Here is a 24471-nt window from a genome sequence, read left to right on the forward strand (position 1 = left end):
GAAAGGCGCATCTAGACGACGTTGAGCCAAATTGCTCTACCGGGTTGTTGTAATCGTTCCTCACAGCTATCGCGCAGCCACCTACTTTGTTCTCATCAGTATCGCCGCAGTATATGGTGTAATTTTTTTTTTGCTGATAACGGGCCGATCTCTCATGCGTGCCTCCTGGAATGCAGCAAAAGGCACACAGAGATATCGCAGAAGCCTAGACAGGGCAGCCTGTTGGAGTTCACTCGCTAGTGTTCGACAGTTCAGCGTAACGAAACGAATGGTTGTTGCCAAAGATTCCATGCTCACTTCAGGCAGTTGATCTTTTAGGTTATGGGCTTTGGCGATGTGCTGGACGACAGCACCTTTTTGCAATGTATGGAAATCTTTCGCCATATACGAGTGCGGGTTATATAGCTTGTTCATAATGCGCACACTCGAACGCCTGATTGCGTTTGAGTGTACGCATTATGGACGTACGAGCTAGCTTTGGTTGAAGTACATAGCAATCAAACTCGTATACGCGGCCCCATATAATCAACATATACGTTGACTAAATAATAAGTAGATTAAGTGTCAATGAATAGTTACCATCTGGTTGATAAAATATTTCGATCCCTGGATGTTCCTTTCATTTTAAGTTTGGAGATACTTTGAGTCCCTACGTATTCAGTACTCAACAAATCATAACAAAGTTTGATGTGTAGTTCATGACTATTCATTGTATCCCGAAAATGCAAGAAAAAGACGAAAATCACATTTAGGTGCAAAATTGTACGGATTTACATTAGAGGACAAGTCAGCAACGCATATCACTATCGGACTACCCGACACTTCCAAAGAGAAGTGTGTATGAAGTTTCGAACGTTTTTTCCAGTCCGAATGTTTGGAATTTCAAACTTTGCTTCAGGTTTCTCGTTCTCCAAACTCTCCCCTTCCATTCTGAACGGAAACGTATGTCTGTTCTGCTAGATACTCCGGCGGGACCTCTGTTGTACTGTAAAGGAGCTGATTCAGCGATTTTTTCGAGGTGCGTTTACCTCTATATATTCCGTCTTTTCTTCTCTGACATTCGTATTTTTGCTAAATCACTTCATGTAGATTTAGAATTCTCAAACATAAAATCAATTATTGGGATGATCAGCCTTAAAAGAAATCAGAACTTTTTAGTGACCGAAAGAATTGAGGTAGGTGTGGTGTAATGGCTGAGGTGCCGACACTGATGTTTGCACATCTCATACATTCAAAACTATTGAGAATCTTTGTAGGTGTTTACTTTGATAAGCTCTTGTTTAATAACTAACAAGCTTGTGCTGCATTCCAATTGCAGTATTGTTCCCATGCCTCTTCTTCCGGTTCTCATCATCGTTTCATTCTTCCTTTTAGTTCATTCCTTGTCTTCTTTTTTGTTTTTAAACGTTCTTGGGCATTCTTTTACAGTAAGTACTACTTCACATTTCATTTTGTCAGATAATTCAGATTGCGTCGTCCTACCGAGGCCGAATCAATTCACTGCACTACTTTGAAAGAGCGTTTGGATGAGTATTCTTGCAAAGGACTTCGCACGTTGGCGTTTGCAATGAGACTACTGAAACAGGAAGAATGTAACGAGTTCCTGGAAAGCTACCGATTCGTAAGTTTTCTTTGCTTCTTGACTTTTCTTTCTTTGCTTCAGAGACTGTGTGTTCTTGTCGTTAATTTTGTATTGTATTTTTTTATTTTGTTTTTTTTTCTTTTGAGGTTTCCATGATTTTAAATCTACGTTTTTGCAGGTGATGAGTGTTTCATCGAATGACCGTGACCAGCTACTTTCCCAAAAAGCAGATGAGATTGAAAAAGAGCTCGAACTTCTGGGAGTGACGGGCATTGAGGATCGATTACAGGTGCTCTACCATATATTTGGCCTTTTCATCAAAACATTCAAGAGATATTTGTATAAGAGTTCAATTTAAGCCAAAAGATAATTGCAGCTGCTTTGCAGGAAGGAGTGGAAGAGACTATCGTTGCCATGCGTGGAGCTGGATTACAGGTGCGCGTCTTAATTTACCTATTTTGAGTTCAATCAATAAGATATGACCATATAAAGTTGCCCAATACTTGTGTACCTATCATTTACATTTCTTTTGAATAATTGTCGCTCAGTAGAAGTGCCTTTACACCGCTTTGCTCTGACGCGTTCTTAATTTGCCTTACGTAAATGGTATATACAGAATTAATACTTTGGGAAATATACGAGTATTCGAACACTTTCTAGGTTTGGGTGCTAACTGGTGATAAACTGGAAACAGCTGAGAATATAGCACGCTCATGTGGTTTGTTTTCACCTCACAGGGAAACGAGAAAGATCGAAACGCAAGAAGATTTGCCTCATATACGAGGTGAAGGGTGAGGCTTATGGTTGTTGTATACGCAGTTACACACATCAAACAGTGGAACTATAAAGAAATGAAGCGGAACAGTATTTCTCAGCAGTGGAGTATTTCTCGATGCCGTCATAAGTGTTTGGTGCGTCCAAGTTTAGCATTTAAGAAATAAACTTCTGAATTAGTCAATATTGTCTTTCTTGGGACATGGCGCAGAAACTGGTGCAAAACAGTGTGTTCTATTGTATTATATATGTATTGGATTTTCACTTTAGGTTCAATTTGATTCTTTCCCCTCAGGCTACTTTACTGGCGAAATTGGGTGATGAACAATTACTGTCTGTTTTGAGAAGGTGAGCCTTTAAAATCATTCGAAACCTCAGAATTTATATACTACTATTACTATTATATTTTATTATTACTCATCTTTTACTTATTTGTGCTGTGACTTTATGCATGTGTTGCGGATGCACTGAGGTTTTCTTTGTTGTAGGAATTTTCAAAGTAGGTTCAGAAGCAAAACGACATGCAGTACAATATGTGCATGTTTTCAGAGCTAAAGCTGTACTATGCTATCGCATGACACCATCGGAGAAGGCAGAAATTGTGAAGTGTGTCAAAATGCATTTGAAAGTAAGTTTCACCTTTTGCGTGTAATATTTGTGGATTTTAGGGTGCTCTCAATACATCTACAGCGCTGAATGCTCCTAGAATAAAAAAAAACTTGCAATTTAAAGATGCATCTGCCATATCCTTACATATCAATTGTTAAATTCATTTATCCTCCGAATACTCCCAGGAATGCAAAAGACGTTTAAGAAGGAAAATCTTTCTTTTAAAGGGTGCTAGTAACCATCTGTAAACGCATATTGTCACTGAATTCTTGAAATTACGCATCTTTTACTTTTAATTTCCACCTCGTCTTTTATCCCATTGCGTTTGCGTTATTTTCTTTTCAGAAAAAATCTTTTATCCTTCGACTATCTCGTTTTCTGTAAAAAATTGCCTTTTCAGGGCAGAGTGCTGGCAGTAGGCGATGGCGCCAACGATGTTCCAATGATACAATCTGCTCATGTAGGGATAGGATTAGCTGGAAAAGAAGGGATGCAGGTATTTTTTTGTAAATAGAATTCGTCCCTCATACTGATTATAGCTCTAGATGTGTGATAACATTGCACATCAAATTTCGGTTATACGGACAACAAGGAATTTCAAAAACATATAAATGTTTCTTCGAAATTCTTATCTGATGATTATTCTGTAGATCTCTCGTCCTTTCGTCTACCCAATTTTTTTAAAATAAGGAAAGCAGAGATTGTAATGATTCCACCAATCACAGGCCGCGATGGCATGTGACTTTGCGATTTCACGCTTTCGTTTCCTGCGACGACTGTTGTTAGTGCATGGACATTGGTGTTATGACCGTCTCGCGCTGATGTTTTTGTACTTTCTCTACAAAAATACGGTAAGCCGTAAAGATTGGACGTCTCTGCTTTTATCGTCACCAGAGTAGTTTAGAATAATGTTTTTGTGCTCTTTTTCTTCCAATTTTATGACGGATGGACGGCAGCGTTCACAACGGACCCGACGTACACTATTTTATATCCGATTATTTTTTCGAGGTATTTATTTCCTGCTATCGTAGATAGTTATTATTCAAACACATGTGCTCAACTTAAATTTGCAGTCTTCAACCCATAGTAGTGGGCGTGGTCGATCAAGACCGATCAGCTTCTGAGCTGCTGGAACACCCCCATTTATATTCGTCAGGTCGCAAAGGGACAAAATATACCTATAGTCTTTTTGCTGTCAATGTCATAGATGGAATATGGCAAGCAGCTATTGTTTATTTCGTGACTTATTTGGTAAGTTTGGAATATAAAGAAAATGTTCACTGAGATGTTGCTTTTTCGCAGCGATTTCTCTGTGGTATCTTCATCCCGTCTTTATCATCATCTTAGCTATATTTAAGACGTTTGCCGGACAAGAATGCGAATTATGGATGTTTGGATTTTACATATCTACTGGAACGATGCTCACCAATGCAGTGCATCTGTCGATTGAAGTGAGATCTTGGGTAAGCGTCTGTTCTCTAAAAAGGAGAAGACAATGCGTGATTACAAAACACTTCACAGTCAAGTCACAGAAAATGCCCTTAAGTCGTTAGGGAAGAACTATGAAGATTTTCGCATTTTAACACAAAGCTTTGTCGCATGCTATGTACCTAATCTTACTATCAGGAGGAGCCTGGACGTGACGACTTGAGTGCACTCCTCAGAGAACCATGAGGTTGCCAAGGGAAAATGTTGCTATTTCCCTGTGGTAAAAGACAGAACACTATACTGATATAAATTTTTGAACTGATTCTGTTTTGTCACTAGCGGCAATCATCAGTAACTGTAAATTGTGTTAAAATGACCGACCGCTCTTTCGTGGTAAAATATTTTGGATAGTCACAATGTTTGGGAAAATTTTCCACTTTAACTTCTCTCCGGCAGAATATGGGAAGTTGTTTGCCAATCTTGGCACTCAAAACTCAAAACACGTAATATAAATTTAGAAGCCAGGAACACCAGACAAACTAATTTAATTGACGAAACATCTCTTTAGAGCGGTACAAATGATGGAAGGACAGTAAGTGAAGTGGATTTCACCACTTGAAACAAATCGAGCTATCGCGAATAATCCCAGAATGAAAATTTTTGATATCAAAAAGAAAATCCAAAAACTACTGAATTCAGTTGTTTTTTAATTTGCTATATGTGCTCAGAATTGTATTGACTGGCAGCGCCCCACTTACACAAAATTTTGTTGATTGTTTCTTTGAAAAGTTTGACTGAAAAAATTGATAATAAAGGAAGGTGTTTGCAACTCATTCCTGATAAGTACAAATCACAACTATAATATGCTGAACAAGTTCTCTATGGAGAACAACCGTACTGCGTGAGAACGTGCTCACGCATTTCTCTGACTATTTCAACAACTGTTTGCAACTCATTCCTGATAAGTACAAATCACAACTATAATATGCTGAACAAGTTCTCTATGGAGAACAACCGTACTGCGTGAGAACGTGCTCACGCATTTCTCTGAGTTTGAAGTTTCTCCATTCTTAGGTACTGGTGGGAAGGAAAAGAGCAATAGATTAGTCTTTTGTTAACACAGGATCTCAGGCAATAGGTTCATTTTTTCTTTCGAACGTTGTATTAGACACTAAAACGCGTTGATTTGGTGGTTTTTCTGATGTTGCTAATAATTTTTTTCACAGACTGCCCCCATTGTGGTGATCTTCATATTTTTCGTTGGACTTCACTTTTCCTTCTTTATTCTGTACAGTTTCGTGGTGCAACCACGTAAGTTGTCTTCTACTGCCTATTCATTAAGTGCCGTACATTGATGTGTCAAGTCCACTTCCATTTACAGAATGGATCTACGACGCACCAGTACTTGTTTCTTTTGAAGCTATGATGACAACTGATTTTTGGTTGGCTATGCTCATCACAACGGTAGTGGCGGTATTTCCGAGGTGAAGTTCGGCTATATTATATTGGGTAGAAAATTCGCAACATTAGTGAAATTTTTTGTTTAGGTTTGCCACCAGATGCTTATGGAATACTTTGTTTACTGAAGAAAGCGATAGAAAGACGAATTAATTGGAAATCCGGGTTTCTGTTCATATTTTTGTACATATAGTGAAACTACTAGTGACAAACAGTATTTTTTTTATCATGAGCTGTGTGATATGTATATGTGATGAAGATAACACAGATCACCTCGTACGTAGATCATAGATTGATTTCTGTGGTTGTTCGATGGGGATTGTCGTTTTGTCCCACTTGAACAGTTGCTGTGTTATTTTTAGTGTTTTTTTTTGTTTACTTCACTGGAGAAATGTTCGAATGCTCTTTTCTATTTGTTGGATGATCTTGGATAATTTGTTGCTTCTCTATTTACACTTAAGCTAAATAACTTATAGCTATGAAATATAACTAGTCTTATGAATGCAGTGCACTTGGAATCAATTCTTTTTTCCGGTTGACTAAATCAAATACGTTTATGATTAACTTTAGCCATTTCCTTTTCTCCATTTCGGAAAAATTCGCCCGTTGCATTCTATCTTTCTCTTAAACAAAGTAGCTGGAATCATTGGCAACATTGGAGCAGGTGAACTGCTCATCTAGTAGTCTTTGCAGTGTTATCTCTGCGTGCTACTGCATTTTGTTACGTGGTTTGCTGTAGTAGTCCCTACCCACATTATTTATTTATTTATTTATTGAATATTCGTACAGTAGGCTCTGCTCCTAGTTTGAAGTTGCAACATTGACCAAAAGTAGAACTTGGTTAGGTATCTGGTTAGTGTTTTTTTATTTAAAAAAAATAATTGTAAGTAGTCGGTGAGAGGATCCGCCGTGGCTGCAACATGATCGATCGGAAGTTCGATCTCGCCCTAGTACCACCCAGTGTCAAGAAGATCTGAAGCTCTGTGCAGTCACGGAAAGGGCTGCGCCAGAAACGGCGAAGTGAAGCGTAGCGATTGGAGTAGAGAGGGGACCCTCGCTAGTAAAAGTCATCGCTGTAGTCCGAGTGAAGTCAGCTCGTTTTGATGCAGGCATAATGTGAAGCACTCATCACTCATGATGTTTTCCGCCTCCCAATTTTTTCATGCAATAAGACGCTAGAACCACGTACTACAGTATTGATCGTAGTGTAGAAAGAACTGTAAAAGTTGAGCACCAACGTCCAGTATTAATGTGGGCAAGGTTTATCTATTTGTCTACTTGTTAACATCGTTTTGCAAAACGAATTCTCTTTCCTCCTAAGCAAAAGGACGTGTTATTCACGGGTTTTTCCATTTTCATGCTTCCTTTTTCGCTTAGTTCTGTCGAATCTGTCTCAGATCGATACGTTGTGCTAATCAACGAAGAACTGTAGCATTTTATTGCTGTGAATATACACAAAACAGCAGTGTAACATACCCGTAGCACCACTAATAAATCTGTTAGTATTATGTCGTGCAAAAAAAGCGTATTTCAAGCGTAACAAAATGAACTCGAAGACTAGCAAAAAAAGAACAGATCAACATTCAGATCATGTGGTAAGGTCCTGCTTCTTGATTAGTTCGTAATAGCGTCCTTTGCGATGCATTAATTGTGAGTGCGACCCAGATTCGCGCACTTTACCGTTTTCGATGTATACGATCAGATCAGCGTTTTGAATCGATGAGAGTCGATGTGCTATTGTTATACAAGTGCGTCCTTCCCTTGCCAAATCTAGTGCTTTTTGAACAGCCTGAAGAGATTTTTAGAGCGAAACTCATCTTATGGAACAGTTCTGAGCGAAACATTTTAATTTACCCTTTCACTTTCTGAATCCAAAGCGCTAGTAGCCTCATCGAGCAGCAAGATCTTCGGATCTCGCACTAGTGCCCTGGCGATGGCTATACGTTGTTTCTGGCCACCGGACATTTGTGTACCTTTCTCGCCGACCTGAAGGAAACATCGGTTATGAGAATTATTCATAAAGTTCTCCGTACTCCCTTTAACATAATTTTTGCATTTAATTATCTGTTCGTGTAAGGTACGTTACTGTACAGTACCCAGAACCTCGCAGACGAGACTTCAAGCAAAAAAAAAAACTACAGAACTTCGATTTCGCCTAGTGAGTTAAGCTGGAGTGACGGTGACTGCCATGCATTGATTTTCCGTTTCTTGATTCGTTTGAAAACGACAAGAAGTTCGGGGCATTCACGTGAGCAACTGTGCTCGATGCGGCACGATGCAGCCGGTACGATCGATATGGGACCATCGCTGCAGTCGAAAATGGTCGATCCCAACCGTTGCGTCCCACCACACCGCTTCGAGTGCAGTCGCCTACTGCGTTGAGCTTCATGTCGTTTTGACCGACTATAGCAATCCTTTTCGTTTGCGTAGTTCACTAATTAACTAACGATAACGTGGACACTGTGAGCAATTAGCCAAAATCGCGAAATTTTGAAACTAGCTTGTTTTTCTACCTGTAGGTCAAAGGCATTTTTTAACTCTCGTTAATCATTTTTCACCCGTTTTCTTCGGTTAATCACGGAGTTCACCCGATGAATTCCAAATTTTCACCTCAGTTTCGATGCCAGCGGGAAGATTTGCCAGAAATCGTTTGGCGTTGGCGAGTTCAAGCGCACGATCGATTTTCTCCATCGAGACCTAAATTTCCGTGATTGTTTGGAGGATTATAGATTTTTGGCATCATCTATGACCAATCAATACCTCTCCCAGACCAAAGCAAATATTTTGCTTTATGGTACCGGAGAAAAGCCGTGGCTCCTGTCCTACCAAGGCCATTTGGGTTCGAAGGTGATTCAGTGAGAGGGTCTTGATATCCTTTCCATCGAAACGCTAACAAAAGAAAAATATCATTCTATTATCGTTTATCGGTTTGAATCTAGCCGAATATTTACCACATAACCGCCAGTAGTGTCGTAGAAACGCTCTAACATGGAGATGATAGTGGATTTTCCGGAGCCGGACGGCCCCACTAAGGCTACCGTCTGACCCTTTTGCGCAGAGAATTGTAAACCACGCATCACAGGTTGACCTGGACGCTGCGGATAGTTGAACTTCACATCGTCGAACAATATGTTGCCACGAATTACCTGAAAACAAAATTAAAAACCCGTCAGAAGTGATACAAATAAGAGGAGGAGGACAATATCGGAGGAGCTTAACCACAACTCACTGCTTTTTCGCCCATCTCTGCGTCACCGGTTCTTGGCTTACGATAGATCATGCTGAACAGAAGACCAGCTGCAGTACGAGCTTTGACGAACTCGGGAAAGTATGCGGAGGAGTTCATCACAGCGACGGAGCCCAAAAGCATAGCGATAATGCTCCTGCAAACTTTCGGCTTAGATGGCGTCACAGTCGTAGTAAAATCCAACAAGATCCTCTATGGATGTTATATAAACAATCGAAATAGCGCAGCTCATCAAAGAGTTCTTTTCGAACTAAAAACAAACCAACTGAATTTGCTACAATGCGGTTAAGAATGGAAGTATATCATTTAATGTCAATAAGGACAACTAGTCAAGAAAAAAGTTAGTAGTGTTTTTTTTTTCATTGCTAACTTTGACCCACCTGAACACACTGTCTGAAGTTTTCTGTTCCGTGTAAATAATGTGAATTCCGACGGCATACGTAAGACACACCATTATATAGGTGAACGACTGCGAAATAGTAAAATTGATCCCCTCGAAGATTCCTACAAAGGTATTGATTGTACAGTATTCGTTGGATAATCACTTGATACCGATCCGATAACGGATTTGATGTGGTGACAAAAGAACAATTAATCTCAGAACTGCTGCTAATCATTCAGAATTTACATATATGCACATCGACTCTCGTACGTATCAATTGTAGTTCTGGAAACTCCATATGGGACCAACCTTTAGTCAACTCGGATCGCTTTTGATATTTGCTGGAGGCTTCATAGCGTGAATAGAACAACATGGTTCGTGTAAGTAATTGTATTGTGCGGACGTTTTCAATCGTTTCGATGGCAAGCTGAAAGAAAATCGGGTGATGGCGTCGCTTTATAAAACCACCTGCACCTTATTTTTTTTATCTCATTGGAAATCCTGGAAATCCTTTACTTTTAATTAAAACGGACTCATATAGGGTCTAATTGGCAATGGTGGAATACTTTGGCCATCTAACAATACGCTATAAAAACCCTAGGCATTAGTTGTTAGTCGTTAAGCATAGCTGGAACACGTCGATGAAAATATGACGTGTGAAGGGCTACTGTAGAGTACTGTAGACTGCTACTAGTAGAGCGTACCATAATTATTTCTCGACCCATTCTTATATCTATGTATGTCCTTACTAATGAGACGAAAATGAGAGTAAAGTTTAATTACTGCTAATTAGGACGCGAAAGATGATTCCCTCGAGAGAATGCTTGTAATCTCATTAAGAAACCTTGTGAAAATCGGACACTGACTCCGTTTTCTGCCCGACTCCATAAAAGAAAATCTTTCTTTAATTCCTGTGTTTCTCTTTTGCTTATTTTCTAAAAGCTGATTCAACTTTTTTCAATGCTTATTTGTATCTGAGAAGTATGTTTCAATTAAATCGAGAAGAGAGAGAGAACATATATTGTTGAACATTATTTGCGCGAAAATTGTTCCTTTGTGTCCAGGATTGATTGATAAGAAACAATCAAATAAAGATCGCATAAAGATTTTCATTGGTTGCTTAGTGAGAAATAGTGGGAGAGTTGAGAAGAAAAAAAAATTGTTCATTGCTAACTATTACTAAAAAAACTATTCATCCAAAAGCTAAATGAACCCACACGTCCAGCTTCGTCGTTCTTGATCAGTTCGATATTTTTGATCATAATCGTTCGTGCTAACCATATCATCGATGTCGCAAGTAGGAATAACAATCCAATGCCAAGTAACGTAACCTGAACACAGTGGTCTGTCACTTGTTCAGTGACCCCCTAAAAACAGTCAGCTTACCTGCCAACAATACACGAATCCAATTACTACGCAGCCAATGATCGCGGATACTGCGTAGATCACTTGGAGAGCGCGACCATCGATGACCTTCAGGTTGATAGATGACACACTCTTGTCGATTCTTACAACAAAAAAAAAACTATGCTCACCGCCTTGATATTTGGGGCATCGGTAGCTAAACGAGTAATAAGTTTTCCAGGAGCGTGAGCTGGATTATCGAAATAGCCAGCATCCTGAATTCGTTTACACGTTCCACTGATATTTACTATATTATTGACTTATTTGCTAAGCAGTGATGTAAACGCACAAGGGCCTCTTACAACGCTTTTGAACTACGACTAATAATTAATCGATATCCACAGCGGCAATAGATGCGTGAAGGCGCGCAAGCTCCGCAAAGTTAAAGGCATCAATTACGTAAAGGACCCGATGTACGGCTGATTACTTTTCTTTTTACTCTCCAATTAATTTTTGTTTTACCTGGAAGAGAAGATTTTTGAACGTCTCTATACGGAATCGCATTGCAAGATTCTCCGAGACAATAGCGAAGAACACGCTCTGAATGTAATCATTTATTGATCTCTTGATAAATGTTGACCAATATTTCTCATCATCCTATAAAAAATAAATCAGCTTACGCTGAGTAACTGGAACAGAAGCACACCCAAGCCAACAGATGAGTAGACAATTACAGCCATGCATAGTCTGAAAGCTGTGATCGCAATTCACCGTAGTTTTCTATTTCTATTACTTGCTGAACTTTGGTGGATAGTGACTCAAACAGCCATTACTCTTAATTTTGAGACTTCCTGGTGTGTGGATACTGTAGAATATTTAGTATGTGACTTACCTGTGCATCATATCCGCTCCCCAGGGGACCATTTGGAAAGCTTCGAAAACATAACCAAAAATCATTGCTAGTGCTGGAAGCTCAAGACCTCTACACATCGCCGTAATAAGGCCAAGTAGCATCCAATGATAGTTGCCAGAAGCGTTTTTGTAGATATCATAGAAACCAGCACTGATAATGCCATCCTGAAAGTTATGGTAGTGGATAATCGGTCAAACTTCTCGAGTACTATTTCGCGTATGGAATTAACTATACCTGTTCCATGATCTTTTTAACTTCCAAAGCTTGTGCCTCACTCTCTGCATTAATTTCAGACGTACGAGAATGTTGTCCAAACGAATCATTTATCGATTGTCCACGAACAAAAGCATCGTAGCCTGATCTGTAATTGTCCTCAAGTCTTACTAGCTTTTCAATCTACGTAGCATGCTTCCGTTTACCTCTTCGACTCTGTCAATGTAGATCGTCGAGACATTTGAAACATTGGCGGATCAGGTTCGCTGAAAGCATCGATACATTACCGACTATTCACTGCTGGACCGCAAGCTTCGACCTACTTCAGATCGATTTCCTCCTCCAAATCTTCAGCCTCTGGTAGGAATTGTTGAGCCTTCACCAAGTCATAGTATCTGACAAGGATAGGGAGACTGAGCGATATTTCTCTGCGTAAATGTCTCGTAAGCACCGTTGCCGTACCTTCCTTCTAGCTTCACAAGCTCTTCATGTGTTCCCTGCTCTGCTATCTCTCCTTTTTCAAAGTAGACGATTTTGTCCGCGTCCCTAACCGTTGACAGACGATGAGCGATCACAATCGTTGATCTGCCACGAGCAGCATTGTTCAGCGCTGACTGCAAGCCGATTATTGATTTATTGATCAGTAATCTTCTTGCCGAACAAGACTTGCCTGGACAATGCTTTCACTCTGAGCGTCTAGAGCACTGGTAGCTTCGTCGAGCAGAAGCACCTAAAGCACAAAACCGTGCTAGTTCAGTCAGGTACGAACGAAGTGACTGCAGGCTGTATCCTCAAACTAACCTTAGGATCTCTCGCCAATGTCCTTGCAATAGCGATGCGTTGCTTTTGACCACCCGATAGCTGGACACCACCGTCTCCAATGTAGGTTTCGTAGCCCTGCAAAATAATCATCGCATGTTCGTATCCTGAAAGGCGCAAGAGGGGTTCGGTTGTGCCGCTTTTCATAAACTACTGAAAAAAAATTGTAAAATGGTCGTAAGCATTTGCCATTTCGGTTTCTTGCTGGCTAATCCCGAATGTTTCTTACCTTCGGGAGTTTGACAATAAAATCGTGGGCATTTGCCATTTTACAAACATAGACCATTTGTTCCAGAGAAATATGTGGGTTGCCCATACGAAGATTCCCTGCTACGGTATCGTTGAACAGACAGGGTTCCTGAAGCGACTATGTGATCAACATTAAAGGGCTCACTCCAGGAATTTAAAGTGGTACGGATGGTTTCATGTGGGTTATGCCCATATGGAGTCGTAGATTGTTAGGAAGAGGGTGATTCCGTCCATTTCTTCCTAATTCCGTAACCCGTAAAAAAAAAACGATCCGGAAGGTGCGAAGACTGACGCGCTCCAATTGAACTCGTTGTAGAAAATAGCGCCCCAGAACGTTAGGAGCCACATCTTCCGGGCCGTTTTTTACGGCGACTAGGAAGAAATGAGCGGGATCCCACCGGTTTCTGCAGTATGGTCTTTGCCCATCAGAAATCCATATCACGTCAGATTCGTGGGGTGATGCCTTTAAACATTCATATCTGCCGAAACTTGTCTCACCTGTTGCACGATCCCAACGGCGTTCCGTAACCATTCAATATTCAGTCCACGCACATCCTCTCCGTCCAGAGTAACACGCCCGGATTCGGGCTCATAGAGACGGGTCAGCAGACCAACAGAGGTGGATTTTCCACAACCCGAGTGGCCTACCAAGGCTACAGTCTGTCCTGCTTCGACTACAAGATTCAGACCGTTGAGTACCTGGAAGCGCTTTGTGGTGGGTTTTCTTCTGATTATAAGAGGGAGATTTCAGACCTTCACTTCCTTCCTACTGGGATATCTGAAGTGCACGTTCTCGAACACAACTCGCCCTTGAATACGATCTGGCCGTCTGCCAAGAGGTGAATAGACATCGATTTTAGGCACCTAGAAGAGGATCAAATCACACAGGCTGATGTGTATTGATCGCTTAAAGTACCCTGTCGATTGTTTGGTAGATACTTGCGGCTGCTACACGCGCGTTCAGCAAAACCATGAGGTGAGGTGAGATCAAACCGAGGAAGTACGCTCCTAGTAGCATCGACATCACGACAATAAACACATCACCGGGTGTTTTTACGATTTGAACTTTCAGCAGATAGCCACCGTAACTGAAATCAATTCACTGTGATGGATTTAAATGGAGAAATGTAATGTTGGAGCGATAAAGCACGAATTTCTTTTTATATCCAGTAATTCCTCACAGCATGCCACATCCCAAGAATGAGAACAGCACGAAGAAGAATAAGCCTCCGAGAAAACCGCTCCAGAAGCCTTTCCATATTGCGAATACTTTTCCACGACCTAACTCAGCTGAATACCTGAAAACGCATCCAAAATAAGGAAGCAGGGATTCGTTTTTTAATGTTATGCAATCAAAGCACGAAATTTATTCACATACACATAATTTGAAAATGAAAACTGTTGTTTTTTTCACGGAGCTAAACAGCCTTGTACATCCTATGGACCTCGGTACATTTTTAAGTCATTCCAATCATTTTAAAGTAATTTTTAAGTCATAAATATTTATAGTTTGTGGATTTTGAATAGACGAAAGTCGAATATCGAACCTACGAACTCGTCTGACAATCGACCACAGCCACTGACCCTCTTTAGGGATAGCGAAGTCAGCAGTGGCATTCCGTTGTCAGCGCTCTTTCTTTTTTTTCAAGTTTAGATTATTGTTCAAATAACTGCAGTGACAAAATATCTCATGCATCCCCACGATACTCGTAGCCCACAGTTTCCAAGAGTCAATAATTTTTGTATAAATAACGGCGTTTGACCTCAGTCGATTTCGGGTAGATCGAAGTCGAATCATCGACAAAATCCTCAACTTATCGATACCGCCTGCGGATCCTCTTTGATAGAGGGGTGGGCAAAGGCACCATGTTACCCACCTCAAACGAAGATTATTTTTCTTTAGGTTTTTGCAGTTTTTTTTTTCTTATTTCATTACCACTTTTGTTCAACTCTGAATCTCCTTTTGTCGTTTCCATTCCTCAAGCTTTTTTAGAATCCTGCACATTTGTGGTGATTCAGTTTTTCAGAATACTACGTAAAAAAAATATAAACGGGGACGAAGATAGTTCAAAGAGTGGAACATCGAAGCATTTATTACTCTTGTAGACTAGATTCTGGTCTTAAATGTGTTTATCTACGATTCTCTAGTATTAACGTTGGTTAGAGTTAGGCATTACAAACATTTCTATCTCAGATTTTGCTCAACTGCCGTAATCTTTTTTACTAGAGTTTTTTTTTTTGCGTTTTCTCATATCCTTCGTTCTTATCACATTTTCTCGGCATACTCTCAAAGACCTCATCGTTATTGTGTCATCATCTCATTATTTACTACTTCAAACGGACCATCACTAACCTGTCCACCATTTCTTGCTGTCCGTTGAACGCCTGCACTGTCCTCACACCCATGAGCGATTCTTCAGCTATTGATCCAGCCTTTCCAACTCCGGCCAATTCCCGCATGGTTGTGGCGGTCATTTTCTACAACTTGTGTGATGTAAACCTACAGCAGGGTCAAAACGTCAAAACGACATGAAGCACGGCCGATCCGACCCCACTCCGACCGATGCGGCGGAAATAGCGGTTGGAAACAAAGTCGGACCATTGTGAACCGCAGCGATGAGAGGTGCTAGCATGGGTCCCTTCTCGATCCTAACCGCTACGCTTCACCGCACAGCTTCGAACGCAGCTGCTTACGCAACTGCACCGTTCTTCATTTCGTTTTGACCACACTGTAACTACAGAAATCCAGCCCGCGATCCCGGTCGAACTCACCCTGGCCATGATTGACATAATAAGGCAAGTGGATGGCGCGACACCCAACATCATAAGCGCTAGTCGCCATTCGTAGATGAACGCAATAATGACGGCTGCGATGAACATTGCACAACCGCGAATCAGTAGTCCGAGTTTGTCGCCTATCCCCTCTCGGATTCGCTCCATGTTGCTGGAAAAGTTGCACTGATCGTTTGCGTCCTTCTATACATGTCTTTTTTTTGCATGAAGTTGCTAAATCCTTTACAGTTTCAGTTTATTCTGTCTGATTGCATCAGAGACTCTGCCCAGTTGTTCACGAACTTTTTTAATGACACTACAGCTTTGAACATTTCTGAACTAAGTCATAAGAATGATTTTTTTCCACTGGTCATTTGTACTTCTAACTTCGACTCTCTCTTTTGAACCTCCTGGTGGAGGTGCCCTGACACTGCTACAGCTTCCGCAAATTTTTTCATGCTCCTGACTAGAATAAACACACTTATTTAACCTTTTCCAAAAGCTCGCGGGAACTAGTCCCTGAAAATTTTCTTCTTGCGAGCAAAGGGAAAAAAGTTTTAGTTCCTCTTTAAAAAACTATAAGTTGACCGGCTATGTTGGGGGCCAGTCCTCGCGGTATTTTGTCCGAATTTGTCTTCTTCAACCGTATATATCGTCTTTCACTTCAACTTTTGTGTATCTATGAGCGTTTTTATCTTGCATCTTCAAAAAAGAGGATGTTGTATTGTTCACCGATTATTTTTCATTGTACCACTGACATCAGAGATCCTGAGAAGCACTTACTCGTTCAGTTTCGTCGTTAACTTGCCGGAATGATTTCTGTCAAACCAGCCAGCGTTCTGACGCAGAATCGAGCGGACATACTCGTGACGCATCTTCGCAATAATTCGTGTACAACAGCTGTGGAAACACATGAACTGAAAACAGTAGGTCTTAAGCATTTGTATTCTTTGAAAGGTTAAAACCTTTAGGCAATTTTTTTGCGGTTCATTATAATCGTGTTATTGTTAACTACAAGTGATTGTACATAACGCATATATAGTCGGGTCAAAACGATATGAATCACGTGTAGTTGCGGTGCATTTGCGTACGCGCTCGAAATGGCGCGGTGGGGGCAGCAGTTGGGACCGTGGTGGGACCGTCGCAAACTGCAGCAATAGATGGTGCCAGCAAGGGTTTCACCACTCCTCTAGTCGCTACACTCCACCCAAGCGCCTCGAGAGAGGCGGCGTACGCAATTGCGTACGTGGTTCATGTCGTTTTGACCCTACTATATGTACTTAGTATACAAATACATGACCATTTGGTTACAATCTTTACTCAATCAATCTAGACTTTATATTCCCGTTCTTTTGTTTGTAGGTAACGTAAACCTCTAGCATTCATCCCTGCGTTGAATCAGTGAACGGATAGGTGTGCCGCACCTATTGTCTTCTAACTGAATTATCTTCTACGAAGAATTTTGTTTTAGAAGCATTTGGTAAGTAATTGAGCGAAAAACATGAACGCTTTCATATTGGATGCTCATTTCATTTTTTTTTTACACTCTCGGCTATTAAAATAATGTCTTAATATCTAGGAGCTTATTTTGTAGTGTGATTCTCAACAAAGTAGTAATTTCCTTTTATAAATGTGAAACAAAGTAAAATGTAGTCACTCCTTCCGAAAACGCTTCCCAAGAGGAAAAGTAGAAATAGAAAAATGAGAAGTTTTGAAGTAGAGGCAAATTTTGTTTGAAGTTTCAATGGTGTTGGCGAGTTACCTGGATGAAATTTGTAATGAACATTAGCACTCCAATGCCAAGGAAAATATACACATTTTCATAAGCTTTGTTGCGGAACTGCTTGGAATTTGGCGGATATACCAACAATACGTTTGTGACGCGTCCACTGAAATATCGATTTCTGAACCTGTTTGTGGGAGATTTGAACGCGATTTAAAGGGATCACCCCACGAAACTGGGGTGGTACGGGTTTCAGGTAGGTTGTGCCTAGAGAGGGTCGTAGGTTGTGGGAAGAGGGTAATTCCGTCCATTTCTTCCTAATTGCCGTAAAAAACGGACGGAGGATGCGGCACGTGCACAAGGCTGGCGCGCTCCAATACAACTCTTCGTAGACAGCAGACAACCCCGCATAGGTATAACCCACCTAAAGCCCGTACCACCCCAGATTCGTGGGATGATGCCTATAATTGATCTAAGATATCTGTCTCAAACGCAATAACAATGTGCCCACCACTCTACACAAATTATTGGTGGTGTGGATCGAATCCTACACGAACTCACCTGACAAGTGCCAAAACTGGCTGCGATATTCCACTCAGGATCGCACAAATCACGCCAATAAATATGCAGAAATAGTCCCAAGATGTGCCGAATCGAAACTGAATGAGGATGAGATAATCGGATTTTTAGATGCTCTTACAAACATAGCAGCTTTGGTATGAACTTGGAACAAAGGAAAGGTGCAGCGCAGTCAGCAAAAAGGTCGCCTGCGACTGCACGGGAATTCTCATACGATTCTGAATAAAAGCCTAAAGCATAGGCAACCGCAAGTCGCAAAGAGACTGATAACCGCCGTGTACTGTATCATTTTTGAGAAAAAAAAACGAGGAATTTTTATTCAAAGTGTTAATTTCAACAACTTCCATAACTCACTCGTTTCACTGTCGCCCAACAGCAATGCGAGCACTTTGCGGTTATACTCTATTTTCATGGTTCGGTCTCTTTTTTTTGTCTATTTTTTCAAATACCATCAGTCATTGTCATTCATTTGGGAAGTTCTGCGCCTTTTTTTCTAATCCTTTCTTCTATCCTTCTTTCACCATTCTTCTACGCACGTTGTTGACTCCTACTTGTCTGCTATCTGTTCTTGCCTCGTACTGCTCGCTTACCGTTTAAACCCGCTTCCATTCTCCTACCAGTCGATATTTTCACAGCTTTCCCTCTCTCTCCATTCTACTTCCTCACTATTTTATTGTCTAGTCTCGATCATTTTCTACCTAGCACCTATGGGATATCTGGCCGTTTTTTTTGTGGACTCACATTCAAAACAAATTTTGTGGACGAATTTCGAAAAATTTTTGTTATCATTTTGTCGAATTTTGAAACATTTTTCTATTGTTTGCGGCCTAAACTAAACCGCATAATCTTCTTTACGATACGCTGTCGAAAGGGCGGTGCTTAAAAACACCTGCATTTTCGAAAAGTTGTAGTCAAGTAAATGGTCTTTTTGCGGCACCCGATTGAGTAAACATTTTTAACTTGGTGCCGACATATTTTCGGGAATAGTCTGGACCAAAAGTTACTGAACCTTTGGTCAGTTTACCGAGAGACCCCGGTAGGCAGGATCACATTCGTAAAAGATCGGGAGATCAAGGAGATTGAAACCCGAAATTCAACTTTTAAGTTTTCTTCTGGAAAGTGTAAATGAAAATTTGACGGATCGATGAAATAATGTAGAATATTAGTTTGAGAAGTAATAATTGATAATGGCGTTGCAACTGGATGTATGTGAAAAAAAACCAAAAGTGCAAAAACATTCTTAGTCTTTTCTTTTTTACTTTTCCTTTCGCAACAATTCATGGGCACGGATTCTTAATACAAAGAAAAGAAGGTGTAAAATGCGAGAAAATTATGAAGGTATCACGTAGCATGGAACTACCTTGTCTTTCTCTCATTTTTGTTTTTTTTTTTTGTTGCATTTTACCCCTTCTTTTCTTTTCTTTTCCACCTGTGCTTCAGATACTAACCGGAAACGTTGGAATGTCACCTTTGAATCAGAAATCGAGGCAAATTGCATGTCCTCACTCCGATAAATGCCCCGTTACAGTAAGTGATAATCAGACTTTTATCCTTTTCTTGGTCTCTTTATCTCTCTCTCTCTCTTTGTGAAATAACTAAGCATGGAATTTGTACGATTATACATAATTATTGTATCAGTCACGCTAAAAAAACTCTCTTCCCCAGATTCTTATTTTCATTTAGGGCTCTATTGAAATTGAAGGTATACCAAAAGGTGGTACTATCTGACATAAAAATGCGACTCTTCGTTTTGTTTACTCTGGGGAAATCCACAAAATTAAGACAAAAGAAGACAATGTTAGAGAAAATTCTTCGACCATTTCTCCTGAAAGAATATCCGTATACAAACATGCCCCATTCTCCGCAAGGTGGAATATCTTAGGTCCTAAAGGTCTCAGTAACTCCTACCTCCTTACCATTCTCTGTTGCGTTACTTTTGGAAATTATTCCATATAAATAAATTCGAAGTTATTGGAGTGACGTGAAACAAAAGTTATTTCGCAGCTGATAAGTTGTTTCGCAGATTTAGGCGATCATTTAAAATAGTATTTCACATAATATCGTCAAAATACGTAGGTGAATTTAAGTTTAAGGTTGTCGCCAACAGATATCAACCAGTCAGAATTTCTTGGATATATCTCTGTTGTACCACTAAATTGACTAGACTGTCGCTGGAAGTTGATTTCACTCACCAATCCTATTATCGAAACTGGCGCCACCTCCAACACTTGATTGGCAAGATCACCTCTGAAACCACAAAAGTGTCTCTTCATAGCTACAGATAATATATGCTCACGTACTGTAAAGTACAGCTTTAGCAAGCACTTCACTCCACTCCTCTGTGCTGCGACTTACCTGCACAACAAAATATTAATGATTTTCTCAATAGTAGAAGGTGTGTATGCATGTTTTCTGTCCTCATCGTCGTCATCTGTGGGGCCAGCGAAAGCTGGTACTGCGAGCACCTGTGGTGCGAAAGGATCAAAACAATCGATTAATTTGTTATTAAGAAAAGTTATGCACGTCACTGTTGGAACCTATACCTCTTGAAATTGTTCCAGATGCAAAATAAGTGACAAAATAACCACTTACCGTACTCTTCTTAGAGGTGTCCGAAGCACGATTAGGCTCCGCCCCTCCTCTTTGAAGGTCGAATTGTGGTCTAGGAGGCATACTTATCTATTCTAGAATGTTCCTTCCCATATTTTTTTTTGTAAAAAAATCGTTCTGAAAACGTTGCAATAACACAATGAACATGGAAAATGAGAGGGGATTTTTAATCGTTGAGCGCCACCACGGTGTACTCCTCGCTTCAAGTACCCCGCTGAATGGGAGCGATCACTTTCACAAGCATTGCAGTGTCAAATGTCTAGGTTAAAAGTTGAGGCTGAGAAGAGACTAAATTTTTGCGAGACATTAATTAAAACAGGAAAAGATAGAAAATTTTCCTGAGAATTTGTGCTACTTCTTTCAACAAGCTCATTCAGATTTGCAGGAAGTTTCCTTGTCCAGGAAACTTCTATAGAATTCTATAGAACTTCTGTAGAAATCTGCAGTATTCTTGTTCAACAAAAAAGAAGAGAGAAAAACAAAAAAAAAGCAAAAAAAGGTCCGTGAATCCATGAGGAGAAAGATTTGCAAGATTTCATTCCATTAAGGGCAATTATTCATGATTCTGCTCATGATTCTCATGGAACAAATATTTTGGAATATTTTGGAATGTTGGAGATTTTTGAGCCATTAATATCTGATTCCATTCAGTAGGAATGCACGCAAATAAAACGTAGTCGATAAGCGTATGTTCGTTAGCGCAATGAAACGACTTCAATTACAAAGTCCATGCATTATTTTTGGGACACGATGATCTGATGACAACTGAAGTATTTGAAAACTATGAGCAACTCAGAACATTTGTAGTATTTCAACGTACAGTGATATCAATTATTTGTCAGTCAACAGTTAGAATTCCCAAAGAGTTTGCTGATCATTTACTGAAGAAAATAATTGCGAAGTACTGTTAGTAGTAATAGTTGTAAGTTTCAAGTGCCGTTGGAAAACTTGTGCAAGTTTGCGTACAACGCCGCAAACACAGTCGTCCGTGTTGTGTGATGGTGCCATTAAGTATGTGCTCCGTGCCAACTTCCCGTCAAAGAAATAGGTTCAACCCTCCGTTATTTAAACATTGTACGGACAATGTAAAAGAGGCAGAGAGAGCGTGAGAGCGCGAAGAGAGCGCATAGCGAAGTCTGATCTGTGCTAGCCTGAGCATCAGAGTTCAACGACTGCTTGATTTTGCTCTTTGAAGAATGTCTAAAGCTGAGAACTTAACGCTTCCTGGAGAGTGAGGATGTGTTCCAATCTCATGAACTTCCCTAACTATCGATTTGCAAGGCGAGAAAATTGAGACTAACTCAAAATTCCATGCGTCGTTTGCAAAATAGTCACGTTCGGTTCTACGGTTTCGATGTTCAAACTATCAGATTTCGAACATTGCAACCAAATAATAACAAAAAAAAATCATTTGGATCGTGGACCTGGAGTTAGGTTTTGAAGTGTTCCCAAATTACTTTCGTCAGCGTCCATAGGATGAAATCTGCTGATTTATTGATCGCGTACTTCAGGTCTTTTGTCTATCATGTAAGAAATGTAAATTGTCTATCGAAGCGTAAAACTTTGAACTACTCAGAAGTTGTTCTATGGAAGTTCGAATTTGCCGAATTCCTCAACGATAAATAGTACGTTGGGGGGGATTTTGAAACAATTTTCAAGCAAAGTTACTGAATCTTACCTTATCGACACATTAAGCCGATTCTGAGGTTTGGATTTTGCAGGCTGGTGCAGTTTGCTGTTGTTATTGATCCGGAATGTGTTTAGTCTAAGTGGAATACTGTTTAGTCTAAGTGTGAAGTTGTGAGAATTATCACTATTATTTGAAAATTGTTTGTTTCGCGGAGTGAACTATCACGAACGATTGGAAAATACTGAAATTTTGAAGCAAAACAGAGGGTGAATAGAGGTTCTTCGGGTGAACAAGACATACTCACCATTGTTGAAATTCTTTCAGGGATCTTTTGAGCTGCGAAATTTCTAGAATGGCAAGTTTAAGGCTAGAAAACATTTATGCGCAAGCTCCGTCTTCCAGAGTGCGACTAATTTTCTCGGAAATAATTTTGATGATATAAATGTCCCTCAGCATTAACTGAAACCTGGTTATAGTGTGATTCTATAGTAATTCACTTGGCATTTGTTTTCTGCAGAAGATATGTTGTTTTCATTGGCATTTCACTATCTTTCACTTTTGGTATGGTCTTTCCATTTTTTTGTTTTCATTTTCTTCTGTTTTGGTACCATATCACCTATTTTGGTTATTATTTGTTCAAAACACAATGAAAACATCAATAAATAGGAGAAAAATGAAATCCACAAATAGTCGTACGCAAGTTTCTTATTTGCGAAAATTTTTTAGACACTACCCTTGTGTGATGCCCAGTGAGTAAACTGCAAAGTCAAAGTCAAATTAGTGATTTATTCGGACTTCTACTTCCTGGACTTACTTTGTGGCGAGGATTCCGAACATTATCTCCAGAGGTACGCTTTTTTTGCTATTATTATCCTTTGTCACTGTGAAAGAGTATCTGGAATCTGAATTTTTCCCTTCATTTGTTTAGTACTCTAAGAATCAGGTTTCTAGAAATCTTTCAGTACTTTTATTTCAATATACTACCAGAACAATAGTCAATAATTGAGATTTCGACAAAAAAAGAAATGGAATAACAGTCTCTTCAAGCTCTTAGTTGTTCTTTTTGGAGTCCCTATGTCTTTTTTTTTCTCATTCACGAATTTGGAAATTACCATATTGACGGGATTCAGTCCCAAATTCGTCTTTATTCTCTTCTAATAATCTTAGCTCTTCCATGTAGTAAAACAACAACATTCACACCACCGCTAAAACTCCTATCCGTCTCCTCAATATTCTGCAAAGGGTGCCTCATTTCTCACACTGCGCCAGAGATCCTCGGCGATTCTACCAGACCGAACCGAACTCATTCTTTCGGGAGTACTTCGCGGCATACATTGTTTGACTACAGATTGTAGTGTGTAGTGTTGTCGTGTCGCTTATTGACATAGATCAAAAATCGACACAATTCACACGGGAGCTGTTGACTTTTCGGCTGCGCAGCGCTAGGAGATGATTATGCAGTTATAGTCATCACTTTCGGGGATCACAAGCGGGTCCCTTCGGCTCTCCCCACGTGAAGATTATAGCAGGGTCCTGCGGAGACTGCATTCATTCTCTTACGAGATACATGCGAATCCGTTTGTTCATTCCTCACACGAGACTTTCTTATCAACCTAACATCTACGGTAATTGTTCTTGTTTGCCATTGCCAGTTTCTTTTAGCACAAAATTAATCGAAATAATTATGTGGATAGAAACAGCTTGCGTGACTGCACCGAGCTTCATTTCGTTTTGCCCGAGTGTGACACAAATCAGCTTAAAGTCGTTGGGACAAAATCATATTTTAACAGACAATAAATCCAGGAAAGGACAACTGCAAGAAAGGTCACGAAAACTCTCAAACTTCCGCACAGCACAAATCGTCCCTGTCACCTCAGCCATAAGTCAAGATACAGCTAAACGGTATACATCGTTTATGCTATACGGTGAAGTAGTAATTCCAAAACGCTGCAATGGAATACCTAGAGAACCTTGAGGATTCAGGAAGCTCTCTAAGAAAAGGATTAAAAGGAAAGCATAATTCTCATCACTGAGTGATTTCTTCAACTCTTTCCACTCTCTCAGAGACAGGCACAGCTATTTTTATGTGGATTTTGGAACAAATGTCGAATGAGATTCAAAATACGAGAATGACTGGTC

General features: G+C 40.1%; 3 protein-coding genes across 5 annotated transcripts; 2 read left to right on the top strand and 1 right to left on the bottom strand.

Moving 5' to 3' along the window:
- Positions 1 to 321: 321 nt before the first annotated feature.
- Positions 322 to 6004, top strand: RB195_016442 (uncharacterized protein; the record flags this gene model as incomplete). Its single annotated transcript, XM_013443193.2, has 17 exons — positions 322 to 364; positions 753 to 834; positions 899 to 1018; positions 1468 to 1621; positions 1761 to 1871; positions 1970 to 2017; positions 2243 to 2373; positions 2627 to 2704; positions 2906 to 2984; positions 3366 to 3461; positions 3691 to 3816; positions 3870 to 3973; positions 4039 to 4216; positions 4324 to 4428; positions 5620 to 5704; positions 5775 to 5877; positions 5941 to 6004. The coding sequence occupies 17 exons, from the start codon at positions 322 to 324 to the stop codon at positions 6002 to 6004; spliced, it is 1707 nt and encodes a 568-aa protein (XP_013298647.2).
- A 1435-nt stretch (positions 6005 to 7439) lies between these two features.
- RB195_016443 (uncharacterized protein) lies at positions 7440 to 20765 on the bottom strand (the record flags this gene model as incomplete). 3 transcript variants are annotated; one of them, XM_064182984.1, is made up of 32 exons in its annotated part: positions 7440 to 7640; positions 7706 to 7837; positions 8462 to 8548; positions 8612 to 8740; positions 8803 to 8997; positions 9081 to 9234; positions 9479 to 9602; positions 9790 to 9907; positions 10698 to 10811; positions 10867 to 10953; positions 11016 to 11099; positions 11347 to 11424; positions 11505 to 11571; positions 11717 to 11901; positions 11972 to 12098; positions 12157 to 12216; positions 12274 to 12345; positions 12413 to 12564; positions 12752 to 12847; positions 12999 to 13127; positions 13517 to 13717; positions 13772 to 13882; positions 13935 to 14106; positions 14200 to 14316; positions 15372 to 15496; positions 15791 to 15962; positions 16574 to 16707; positions 17553 to 17679; positions 18075 to 18172; positions 20285 to 20339; positions 20448 to 20629; positions 20685 to 20765. In XM_064182984.1, the coding sequence occupies 32 exons, from the start codon at positions 20763 to 20765 to the stop codon at positions 7440 to 7442; spliced, it is 3966 nt and encodes a 1321-aa protein (XP_064038865.1). The 3 variants fall into 3 exon arrangements, with proteins under 3 accessions (XP_064038865.1, XP_064038867.1, XP_064038866.1); XM_064182986.1 differs by lacking the exons at positions 14200 to 14316; positions 16574 to 16707; positions 17553 to 17679; ... (2 more) ...; positions 20448 to 20629; positions 20685 to 20765 and adding exons at positions 9361 to 9372; positions 12617 to 12680 and having other exon boundaries at positions 12413 to 12560; positions 15791 to 15958; XM_064182985.1 differs by lacking the exons at positions 14200 to 14316; positions 16574 to 16707; positions 17553 to 17679; ... (2 more) ...; positions 20448 to 20629; positions 20685 to 20765 and adding an exon at positions 12617 to 12680 and having other exon boundaries at positions 12413 to 12560; positions 15791 to 15958.
- RB195_016444 (uncharacterized protein) lies at positions 16603 to 23085 on the top strand (the record flags this gene model as incomplete). The annotated part of the gene is made up of 3 exons (XM_064182987.1): positions 16603 to 16716; positions 19533 to 19619; positions 23059 to 23085. 3 exons carry the CDS (start codon positions 16603 to 16605, stop codon positions 23083 to 23085), a joined length of 228 nt encoding a protein of 75 aa, XP_064038868.1.
- Between the last annotated feature and the right edge of the window lie 1386 nt (positions 23086 to 24471).

This window comes from Necator americanus, chromosome II (assembly GCF_031761385.1).
Source record: "Necator americanus strain Aroian chromosome II, whole genome shotgun sequence".
Classification (NCBI taxonomy): Eukaryota; Metazoa; Nematoda; class Chromadorea; order Rhabditida; family Ancylostomatidae; genus Necator; species Necator americanus.